Source organism: Odontomachus brunneus, unplaced genomic scaffold (genome assembly GCF_010583005.1).
Source record: "Odontomachus brunneus isolate Ranch 3 - 2012 unplaced genomic scaffold, Obru_v1 Obru_scaffold_023, whole genome shotgun sequence".
NCBI classification, from domain to species: domain Eukaryota; kingdom Metazoa; phylum Arthropoda; class Insecta; order Hymenoptera; family Formicidae; genus Odontomachus; species Odontomachus brunneus.
In genome coordinates this window covers 1373802-1386067 of record NW_022639473.1, presented here as the reverse complement: position 1 = coordinate 1386067, position 12266 = coordinate 1373802, and the positions used below count along the sequence as shown (strand labels likewise).

Here is a 12266-nt window from a genome sequence, read left to right as displayed (position 1 = left end):
ATATATATATATATAGTGTTTCACTTTAAGTGATATGGTCGATTATCTCGCGAATCAATAATCTTATTGAAAAATTTTTCAAACAAAAGTTGCATGGCTTGAAGGGGGATACATGAAGGGGGATGAAAATGTGGACTTGACCTTGAGTGACCTTGTTAAAATCAGGTTAAGGTCATTAATGTTTTTTTAAACGAAAATCCCTATTTTTTATTACATATTCTTGTAGCTTATCGCGAGAGCTTTCCAAAATACTATAATAAAGTTACGTTTCATTGAGTACTTTCCGAGTTATGGAGCTTGAAGGTTACAGTACCGTCGGCATTATCCATGTACGCATGCGCGTGTGAGCGGGATTCTTATGCGCGCGCGTCTCCGCGATCTATCCGCACTGCTTGACATACGCTCACGCGCACGGAATTGAGTCCAATCCTTCCCAATTGAACGATTCAACTTTTCTCTTTTTCTCGTATAGCTTTTTCTTTTTATTTTTTTACCTAAGTGGGATCAATGATCGGTCTTGCCTTAGTTGGCCGGATCAGTGATCGGTCTTGCCTTAACTTTCAAGCTCCATAACTCGGAAAGTACTCAATGAAACGTAACTTTATTATAGTATTTTGGAAAGCTCTCGCGATAAGCTACAAGAATATGTAATAAAAAATAGGGATTTTCGTTTAAAAAAACATTAATGACCTTAACCTGATTTTAACAAGGTCACTCAAGGTCAAGTCCACATTTTCATCCCCCTTCATGTATCCCCCTTCAAGCCATGCAACTTTTGTTTGAAAAATTTTTCAATAAGATTATTGATTCGCGAGATAATCGACCATATCACTTAAAGTGAAACACTATATATATATATATATATATATGTGTGTGTGTGTGTGTGTGTGTGTGTGTGTGTGTATGTGTATGTGTGTGAATTTAATATAATAATGAAGAAAAATGTAATTAAACGTAACGCGACTCGTCGCTCGTGCGACTCAGCGATTTCTAAAATCGAAGAACAAGAGATCCAATTTCGCTCGCGCGCGCGCTGGCATTCCTCCGCGGAAACGAGACGAATTTTCCCGCGGTGTTTCGCCGGGATTGGACTCACTAGACCAGTGAAATCGCATCAATTTGCAGAACGGTGTTTTTGCACAAGCGAGTGAAAGTAAAACGCCAGTGCGATATTTGCGTAACGCAAAGCGATATGTCTGCAGGGTGTGCGGGATTTCGCGTGCCCGGTGCATCACGCCCACGGCCAATTTACTCACTGATAAAAATCGTCGCAGGGATCTACAGAAGTGTCCATAGATTCCTTCAGACTAGCCGCTAACAAGTGAACAAAAAGATCGTGTGAAAAGTCGTCCTCGACACGGGCGAATATTACTATATACATTTTCTCCGCGCTTTTCCCCGTCTTCTTCCTTGCCATTTTCTTTAACGGAACGTTAACTCGCTTACAATAAGCAATTTATCGTCGTATAACTCACCTATTCGCACGCACTCCTCGTTGTCGCATATCTTCATCGTGCTGTGCGTCATGAGCGCATCTGCAAAAGCCATGATTAATTTTTATTTTTAGCAGACAATTTATTGAGTTGATGCATAAAAAAAGCTCATGCGGATTTTTGTCGAACTAGTATTCGCATGTGGCATTGGAAGGATAATTCCATACAGTTAGCCATCTATATGTATGCTTTAATAGCTCATATTTAAAATAATTATGATTAAATAATTTAAATTGACGTTCCGTCGAGTAAAGTTCGCCTAATGTTCATTAGAGAAATATGAAATGCAGAATGCCAAGTATCTCCGATGGTTAACCTCGCACGAGCGGTGTTTCAGAGCGGTGTTTTTGGCGAGGTCGACGCTAAATTGGAAGCTGTGGTTCCAAAGAAAGCGGGGCGCACGCTTCGCAGAGTTATCGCGTTCTACGTATTGCGTAGGAAAACGATCCATGTGCGTGTACACAGAGAAAGAGAGGGAAAAAGAGAGACTCTATGGACATTACATAATAATAGGAAGCACGTAGCGAAAACTGTTTCGTGAAATACAGTGTGAGCACGCCGTCGCGGGATCCATAGTGTGCCTGAAATATTTACACGCAAATTCCCGCAATGTCAATGCCGATCGAACACGCTGAATGGTCTCCGAATAATTTGCCAAGGATATGAGCATAACATAATTGCTTCGAACTTACTGATAAAGGGGATGTATTAAGGTATTGCGAGAATTAAGCTGAGTCAGTATGTTGTGTAGTACGCGTGTCGTTCCCCAGCTATCATGCCTTTTGTCAAGTTATACTCTTACTGCAATTCTAATGAACTTCGCCTGAAGTTGAAGGATTCGTGTGCAACTCGTAAGACGGCGATTTCGCGTGCGGGTTTCTTTGCATTCTTATAAACGGTATAGAAATGTGCTGGTTTCTCTGCATTCTTATAAACTGTATAGAAATGTTCGTGGGAAAGAAAGAGAAGCAGGCGATCTTAAGAAGAAAATCGAATAGGTGAAAATGGGTGTCGGAATTCCGATCGAATTTTGTTACACCTTTTTTTACAACCGAGTTAGGTCGAATCGAAGTAACTCTCTGACGAGAATAAGAATTTGAACTCCAAATTTAGTTGAGGGGAAAGTTGAAGGAACTTAAACGTATGATATGGAACTGTCTTCTTCTTTGAACTATCAAAAGGTAGATCTAACTGTATAACGCGAGCGATGTCACTTCTAGTTGGAAAGTCGGGTGAATTAAACGGTAAACACGATCAGTTAACACGAGTCAACACGACGTGTCAACTCGGCTTCATGATCGCTTCATTGAACGAAACTTTATTTTACACGAAAAAAAGATTAAAAGAGAATACAAGGTTTTTTTTTTCAAAAGAATTGATATCACAGTATTAGTCACTACATACAATCCTGAAATTGAGTTCGTTTGACTCGATTCGAATTGCTTTCATCCTTTTACAGAGTGCATAGAATATCAATTTGCTGTTTCGTAAATTGCAATTACGAATTACGTTCCGTCTGGAATGTGCGAGAAAACTTACAGAGTATCGCGAGCACCACGACCGTAACCAGCAAGGCGAACAGCAGGAAGAGTAGAATTACTATCAGCAAATTAGATATCTGAGTCTGCTTCTTGAAGCTGCAAACACGATAAGATCGAATAATCGTAGAGTCGAGTATTAGTAATTTCGCGGGGTACTAATAAGAACGCCAATTGAATTTAATTCCCATTTGTGTTTACTTACAAGGTTTGCCGGGACCTTATCGGTACCAGGTTATTCTGGCTTCCAACCGAATAAACGGAACCATCATCTTCTGAGAAAAATGAAATATTGTACGTAACACCGATTAGTAAAACCGATTAATGAAAGTAACGCGAGTCCCATAAAATGGCGGTAAAATGATATTAAATTGCACATGAATTATATTATTAATTATATTATAGTCTTGTATAGATATATAACTTGTATAATTCTCTCTCTCATATTCCTAATTTTCTAATAAATTTTTTAATAAAATCTAATAAAGTTAATATGCATATCTTCTAATTGCATCTGGAATTAATTTACATATTTTTAGTAAAATGTAAAATCTAATAAAATTAGCATGTATGTTTTTTAATTATTCTTTAATATATCCAAAATTAATTTACATATATTTCTAGTAAAATTAACACGTGTTGTACATGTGCTCTATTATATCTAAAATTAATTCGCAATTCTAATAAAATAAAATCTAATAAAATAAAATTATATAATTTAATAAAATAAAATTTATGAAAGTATTTGCTCTCTCATTTTAATCTCAAGGAAATATCTTGCAAAATTTATGACATAATTGCTTGTTATCCCGAGTCGAAGAGGCAAAAGATGGAAAAAATTAGTAAAAATCAAACATCACGATGTGCATTCTGTTCTCTTCCCAAAGTTCTTTCCGTATTGAGCGTCCCATATTCATAACGCCACCTTCTATTTCATCCGTACAGCCTGGTTTCGTTATCGCGCCATCAGAATAAAGTCAGTTAAGCGCGCGAAGGCGGAAACCCTGTTAACGCGGCGCCGTCTCAAAGAAACTCGTGAAAACTTTCCGACATTTTTGCCGACTTCGCGACTTCGACGTGAGAAAATGTCACGGAAATGTCCGGTTACGTGGTGGGTAACTAGTGCGCGGTGTGTTGCGAGCCGAAAAAATGCGAGATAGAGAAAGAGAAAAAGAGACAGAGAGAAGGAGAGAGAAGAAAAAGAAAGAGCGAGAGATAGTGAGAGATAGAGAGGCAGAGAAAGAGAGCGAGCAAAAGGGGGTGGCGTAAAAATACACTCACTGCGCTCGTTGTTCATGCTGAATGGCCCACTGACCGGATCGAACTGACGACACTGAACACACCGTCGTCGCCGGACAACCGGGTGCCCATACGTTCACATTTTCCTGCCCAGTGGTTCTCGTGCGTCAAACAGGCCGGACGTCAATTTTCCCATCCGCGCGAGAACGCCCTCGCCCACGACCACACTGGCCCCTCGGTATCTTCCATCATCGACAGGACTTCCACCCCCTCGGTGTCATCGGGACACGTACGAGGGATATTCAACGGACTCTAGCCGGTGTGAACGAACGCCAGGAGATAGACGAGGGTGGCTTCCGTCGCGAATCGTGGCAACCTGCGGCTGCCGATTTCAGATGTGTGCTCATTAGTTGCTAGAATCGATTTCAAATACTAGGGAGAGGAATGATTACGGCCACGCGTGGAGATACTTGAGCGAGACGAGGGAAAATTCCGGAGGGTTTCATGATTAGGAAGCCCTCTGATGATGAGGGTGTAATTAAGAAGCAAGAAGCAATGAACGGGATAAAGAACGATCAACGAAAAATACTAGCAAGATGAGTAATGATAAGTCGGAGATATTAAATAGATAATTTAGGAAGAGAAACGAGTTAAAAGAAAGAAGATTTTGAAGAATAGAGATTGAAATTTATGAAGAAGAACCGAGAATAATCTTTAGTAGGCCGAGAATAAAATTGATTGGAGCCTCACCGGAGAAAATGAGAACCAACTTTTAAAGGGACAACTTTCTCATAGAGATACGTGAAAATCAAGTTACGTTTGATTCAGCGTTTTATTTAATTTAGCGTCATTTTCGCGAGAGCTCAATGAACTTCCTCTCTCCCGCAAGTCCAAAAGGTTTCCCACGAGCGATTTCGCGATTCTTATCATTTGATTGGAAAATACTGGGGCGTTTCTGTACAAGCGGTTCTCGCGCCTTCGCGTTCCTGGAACGACAATGACTTTTGCAAACACGTTATTGCTGTCGTTTGCGTAGACAGCGTTCCGCAAACACGTGGGCGAGCGCCTTGAAGCGTACGGTCGATATCATCGTTTTCTTTCTTGAGCACCGCGCGAAGCGTTCAGCCGCCGGTGATCGTTGATTAATCGCGCATCGAGTAATGCCGTTTGCTCTCTCATTTATAGCCGCCGTGACTGCGCGGATCAGATTAGAAACCACTATGCTCGACTTCTCTCGTTTATGGCGTTTGTTCGTGTACGATTTAGCGCGCCGCGAATACAGGCTAATCCGGAAAAACTGCCCAGAAACTCGCGATATGTAGCACAGCCGCGAGATCCGACAATACTGTATCGTAATTTCGTGAAAAAGTAAGAAATTTATTATACGTGATATTAGAAAAATAATATCAGTGTAAAAAATGTAAAACTATATTTTTTATTATTGATAACATCAAGTAGATTTCTTTATAACTTTTTAAATTAATTTTGTCACAAAATTTTGTCATAAACTTTTTAAATTAATTTTGTCATAAAATCTCTTAAAATTGATAAAAAAAGGAATCAATACAAGTAATATAATTTTTTTTTATTGTATATATTTATTATTGTATATATTTCATCCTCGGACCTTCTCGAATCTTCCTTTCCGTCGCTATCTCTGTCGTTCGCACAGAAACGCAATTCGATTTTCGCGGCGATACCGAATTTTCCAGGACGAAAACACGAATTCCCGCGGTTTCACAAGACGGCGGTGCCGGCGCGGGCGAGGCCTGTCTCGCTTCCACCTCGCTGCGAAGTGAAATCCGCCTTTCCCGTTCGTTCGATCGATCGTATCGCGATTGGATTTCGCGAATGGGACGATTAATGCGATCATTACGACGTACGGAGAGCGCGAGTTGGCGTTGTCGGGAGGCACCTCATCTTCCGCAGTGGGTCCCGTAACTTCGTTAGGGACTCTCATTTGCGTAGAAAAACAAAACACTTCCTCCCCACACAGTCACGAAGTGCATAATACAAACGGCACGTTTACGTAATCCCGCATATCCCGGTGTTTCCACCTGCGAAAACAACATGCATTGAGCTCAAGAAGCCTCTCAATTCTCTCCTCTCGCACGCTTGAGGAATTAGCCAAGTGAATCGAATTAGCGCAACGAGCGAATTAACAACGAGACAAAAAGCGAAGCACGTCCGTTTGTCTGAACAATCCTGAGATAAAAGTTGCACGCAGCTGATCGTATTTAGAAAGAAAATATTGCGGAGTGAAACCAATGTTACATATATGATTACACTCAACGGGATAACGATTACGCCATCAGACGCTCAATCGACACAAACGTGTCCGCCTCTCTCGATTTGTGTAAATAATCAATTGATTAGCTATGGAATCGTTAAGTAGAGGGTAATGACGATCGCAGACGAGCAGACGAGCTGGTCAGTCGGCGCTGCCGCGAATATCGTGGTCGGGGTGATTGGAGGAATACCGGAATCCCCGTCGGAGGTGCGCGGCCTCCGTGTCCGAGGAAACACTGCGTATCGTGGAAAAACGGTTTATTACGCGGGCAGAGAAAGTGAGCGCCGAGACTACGTAAGGCGCACCACGCCGCATTCATTATTCATGCTACTGAGACCGACAGATAGCGAATAGAACAACCGCGCCGTGTACGCCGGCCGTTTCGCGTCTGCGAAACGCTCGCGCTCGTTAAGGGGCTCATCCACTTGACCCTTTTCTCTATTAATTTGGTTTTTGAAGGTACAACTTTTTCTTACTTTCACTTTATTCGACACGTTAATATTACACGTAGTTTTAGCAAAAGGTAATGAAAAGTTTTACGTTTGACGAGAACGGGATAAGGCCAGGACATTGATATCCCACTGGGGAGAGCATACATTTGTCCTAACAATAATAAGTAGAGCGATAGCTGATGTGTTCTGTATCGCAAAAGAGCTTTTTATTCAGTTGAATAAGGTTATGATTACAACAACAATGACGACGACGAGACATGTATGTGACATCATAATCGATAAGCAGTTTGGAAGCGAGATCGATTAGGGTAACATATCGGGTGTGCTCATACGAGCTTTTGTATCGGGAAAGAGATTAGAAAAGCTTGATAATCGAGGTGATGTATTTAAATGTCGTTTTTATATATTTTAGTAAATGTCGTATTTTTAGATCGTCTTTTTTAGAAAGCGCCGAAGAGAACAGTTCTCTGTAGAAAGTTATGAAGCTGATATATTAATTACGTTATCGTTTCTATAATCGTTTCGAGTTAATTACGCTATCGTTGGTATTAACGTGGTACATCTGATATATGTGAGGCGTTCCTTGAGAATGAGCTCGCCATTTATCACAAGTACTGCAGATATACATTTTATATCGACGTTATTATCTTCAGAGGAAAATCTTAGGAATAAAACTCATTTATCAAGATAACTTAAGATTTATGAGAATTTCGTCACTTTATTGGGTCAGTCACAAAAATACGGTTAGATATCTCGAATTTGCGACTTTACTACATACAAAGTGAATAAATCACTCGACAAACAATCTCCGCCGAGAAGGTAGGAAATCGAACCGAACTTTTTGACTGATTCATTATTTATTTATGTGTTCTGTAGCCAGCTTGTTTCTTTTAAATTTTAAATCTAATCTCTTTTTCATGAGACAACGTAGCGCTTACATAACTCTTGCTATGCAAGATATTATATGTCTTGTTATATTAATATTAAATAAATATCACTTCGACGAGACATTTTATTATTTTAACATCAAGTGTCAAATATCAAAATATAAATATACATAAACATATCATTTTTACAAACATTGTCTCAAATATTTTAATATTTTACCAAAAACAAAAGAATATCAAATATATTAAAAGAAAAGTATTAAAAATAAATATAATAAAGAAATATAATTATTAAAAATATAATTATAAAAAAATTATTCTTTTAATAGAGAATTATATTTTATTAAAACAATTTCATATAAAATTTATATTAAATATCAAATTATATTTTATTAAAGTCATTTATATTTTTAATAAAATAAATTATTATTGAAATGCGATAAAAATATGTAAAATCGAGTATATATAATTAAAATAAATAAATAAAATTAAATATATATAAGTACATAAAACAATCTCGTCTCGACGGAATATTTTATGAACGTGTAGACACGCATAACTGAACAAGCGCTCCTAAGAGATTAATGTGTAAAATTGAAAAAAACGTTATTTATGAGACAAACGCAATCTAAGAAGTAGGTCTCGAAGTCGGCATCGGGCTGAAGCGTAATACAATCGGGCGATACCCGTCTGAAGCGAAATACCACTGTGGGTCTATACACGTTACCAATTGTCCAAAGATATATCGTCGTCATCATCTAACCGCAATTGACACGCGAGTATTAATGGCCACACTCGATTGTAGGATAAGTAATATCGGCGGAATATAGCGAACTCGCGAAATTTATCGTCGCCAAGTATACGCTACCGGTAACTTGACGACTGGGGGCTCGATTAGTAGACTCATGCATAAATTATTTTAAGGTATCGGCGCGTTATGCTTACTAACGGGGCGAACTTTCCGCACCAGTAGTCATTGGTGGGCTCGCCGCGCGCGGCGCAATCATTAGAAATGGGCGCGATTGAAATTGACGATATCGCGGTATTATTCACCGACCGGCACGGTTACGTATCAGGCCGTTTTCGACTGCGACCGGTTGAAAACTGATCAAGATAACGTACAGGTTGATCGCGCGCGCACGCGACCTGATCTCGCAACGCCGTATCTCAGTTTATCTGGCGTCATCAATGGTGTGTCTCAATTTATTTCATTTACGCCTTCTTATCGTAGTTACTTAGGAGAACTTCAATAGCATCCGAGGAGAAGGCAGCAATTGAATCTCAAGAGTAAAAACTCATTGTAGATCTGAAAGCTTTCTTGCCTTCCTTCTTCCTTATCTCTTTTCACCTTAAAGCCTGATCTACAATATGCTCTTTGCTTTCTGCTTCTTTCTCTTTATCTCTTTCTGACTCAAACCTTAAGCTTTAAACCAGAAAAAGACAGAAGGCAAGAAACAGAACGCAAAGAGCATATTGTAGATCAGACTTTAACCTAGAGAAGATAGAGAACAAGAAACAAGAAGCAAAGAGCACATTAACCTAATATACAATGTGCTCTTTGCTTCCTGTTTTTTGTTTTCTGTCTTTTTTTAGTTTAAGGCTTAAGATTTGAGTTATTATAGAAAGAGATAAAGGAAAAGAAACAGGAAGCAAATGACGCATTGTAGATCAAGCTTTAGACTTTAAAGAGTCAAGTAACAGGAGAGACCGCTAGATATGGCACATGTTTCACAAAATTACGAAGCCGCAACCTCTCAGACAACTAATTATTGTGATTGACTGCACAAACATGATGGAGGCAACATTCCTCCGTATTTTTATAATACGATCGACTAGATATCTATGACTAATGACTAATGTAGAATATTTCATTAATTATTACTAGCTTATTTCACAATATTATTCATTAATTAATCAATATTAAGCAACATATATTCCTACTTTTAATTGTCGTACAATTAAATATTATTAAATTGCCGCAAATCGCAAATTTCACAAACTAAACGAATGCTGGCGGAATGAGACAAGCTCGATAAAAAATGCCACTGGAATACGAATGTCGCAAGTGTCAAAGCCCACGTGGTGTGCCGAGCGCGTTGCGCAAGCGGGAGCGGCTTCGATCGCGAAGTGCGCCCGCTCGCTTGCTCACAATTGCATTCGCATTTCGGGGCTATGATGATAACGATTCGCTTTTTGCACGATCACTGGGTGTGACGTCGCGAAGAAACACATGCCGCGATTATCCACGCGTATACAGAGAAGAAAGAGTTCGCGCCGATTTGCGGCGAACGGCAAATTGCGACAGCGCACAGCAGGGTCGAATGAAATGTCATATTTCGAAAATGGCTACAGCTTCGAAGTTTGAACTGATACCTTTTTTCTCTTTTCAATGAGAAAACTGATAAAATCTGGAACAACTTTACCGAATTAAAGTTTGGTCTTTTATTTTCCTTTTCCTAAATCAGACATAAAGAAGTTAGATTTAGAAAAGTTTTTCAATCAAACAGTAGATAACTCATTTGCTATGCTATCTAATTTAACATGAGGCTCAAGTGTGAAATTAAATATTCAAACCCTGATTGTAGGCTTGAAAAAAGTCATACAGATCGGCATAGTCTCATGAAATCTTAACTTAACAAACGAGATTAATTAGAAAGCGTCTAAAAGCGTTTAAAATTTTAGTAAATAAAAACTACTGAATTAAGTAAGACTAAAAATATTATTACTATCGTGTTATTTATTTTTCTTATCAATGATTGTTCTTGAATAATATTTTAAACTTTTGCACTTGTTCCTTCGCACTTTCGGAATTGTTTGATGCTGACCTTTTAAATCTAACTTTCTTATTTAAAAGGAGGAGAAGGCAGAAATTGAGAAAAAAGAAGCATCGAGGTCGGCTGCTTTTTTTTGAAACCTGAAGTTTCATTTGACCCTACTGTGGGGCGGCGGCGGCTGCGAGCGGCGTTCTATAAGGAACACAACTCTCATAATGCCCCTGTGTCCGCTTCCACCCTTTCTCTCCCGCTGCAGCTGTTCCATACGGAACGGCACTCGACATTCCCACCAAGTCGAATGTGAGCGTGAGCGCAGGATCGTAGGAGCGGGGTGAGAAAAAAATGGAAAATCTCCGAACGACGTGCCGTAATTATATGGCGGACAGGTGGGTGGGTATGCGCGACACATCGATGTCGATCGCTTATGCGATAAGACATTCACTTCGATGCAAATATCACGACGTGGCGAGCATAACGTGTAGCGTTGCAAACAATCGCACTGTGAGAGTAAGTAAATTTGCAGTGAGGAGGGCATGCTCGGCCGAGTAACTTCCTTTCCTTCCGATTCCTCATTTTCACGTTTATTTTTTACAGCATCTTCTTCCATATTTCCTTCCAACAAATTCGTATTTGTTGTATCATTATTGTTAAATATTTTTATTGTTCTTCTTCTTCTCTCTTTTTTCTTTTTACTTGAAAAATCATGAGAATAAATAAATTGTTAGCGGAAGCATGCTCGTCGAATTTGATTATTGAATAATTTTTTTTCTTTATTTTTAAATTGTTTTTACTTTCTTCAGTTTTTACTTAATTCAAATTCTTAATTTAATTTAATATAAACTTTAATTGTTATAATATTCTTTTCAATTTTTTCCAACGAATTTTAATTTATAGTATATTCGTGAGTTATTTTTATATTATTTTCCTTTTCTTTCCTTTCTTTCAATTTTCAATTCTTTTCAATTTTTTCCAGCGAATTTCAATTTATAGTATATTCATGAATTATTTTTGTATTTTCTTTTTCTCTTCTTTCTTTCTTTATTATTTAAAACATGTAAAGTCAAGACGACGAATATTTCGGTCGGCCTGTCGCGCGAAAAAGAAAAACCGAAAGTTCTGCGCGCCAGGCGCGTTTTCTCGATGCGTCCACGCGGCTTTCCCCGGGAAACGAGCGCGTGCAAGAACTCGGAACATAACGCATTACGAGCGCGATTACGGGCGGCGCAACGATTGCGCAATCGTGTCGGCGAGAACGCGACGGGATATAATATACGGCCGGCCGTAGCAAAACGTGAACGACGAAATGCGCTCGTAATCGCAGCACTATCGAGGATACAAGACGGTCGTGCGGAACCGGCCGCGCCGGCTTTCCTCGTGTATGCGGTTCCTACGCTTTCCGCTTTCGTAGAACAATTCCGTGGAGTTGCGGAATAATTTGAGCTCTTTGGAGCAATCGTCGATCGAGATTTCCCGAAAAAACGTGCTGTAAAGGCTAACGACCGTAAAATCGACTAACGATCGACGTCAGAGGAGCGCTCGTGTTTCTCCGAAGAAATATCTGATCAGATTAATATCGAGTTAATGCAAAAGATT

At 39.3% G+C, this 12266-nt stretch overlaps 1 protein-coding gene across 4 annotated transcripts in view; it reads right to left on the bottom strand.

Annotated features, from left to right (window-relative positions):
• LOC116842240 (neprilysin-11) overlaps positions 1 to 5314 on the bottom strand; it is a 14316-nt gene extending 9002 nt beyond the window's left edge. Inside the window, exons 1-5 of one of the 4 annotated variants that reach the window (XM_032811155.1) lie at positions 4313 to 5314; positions 3237 to 3306; positions 3033 to 3130; positions 1476 to 1535; positions 1257 to 1314 (exon numbers count right to left, since the gene is read on the bottom strand). In XM_032811155.1, the coding sequence (XP_032667046.1) occupies positions 1257 to 1314; positions 1476 to 1535; positions 3033 to 3130; positions 3237 to 3306; positions 4313 to 4328 (302 nt within the window). In that variant the 5' untranslated portion in view covers positions 4329 to 5314. Of the gene's footprint in view, positions 1 to 1256; positions 1315 to 1475; positions 1536 to 3032; positions 3131 to 3236; positions 3307 to 4312 lie in introns of those variants that run through there. The other 3 variants (XM_032811157.1, XM_032811158.1, XM_032811159.1) reach the window with 3 other exon arrangements.
• Positions 5315 to 12266: the final 6952 nt, after the last annotated feature.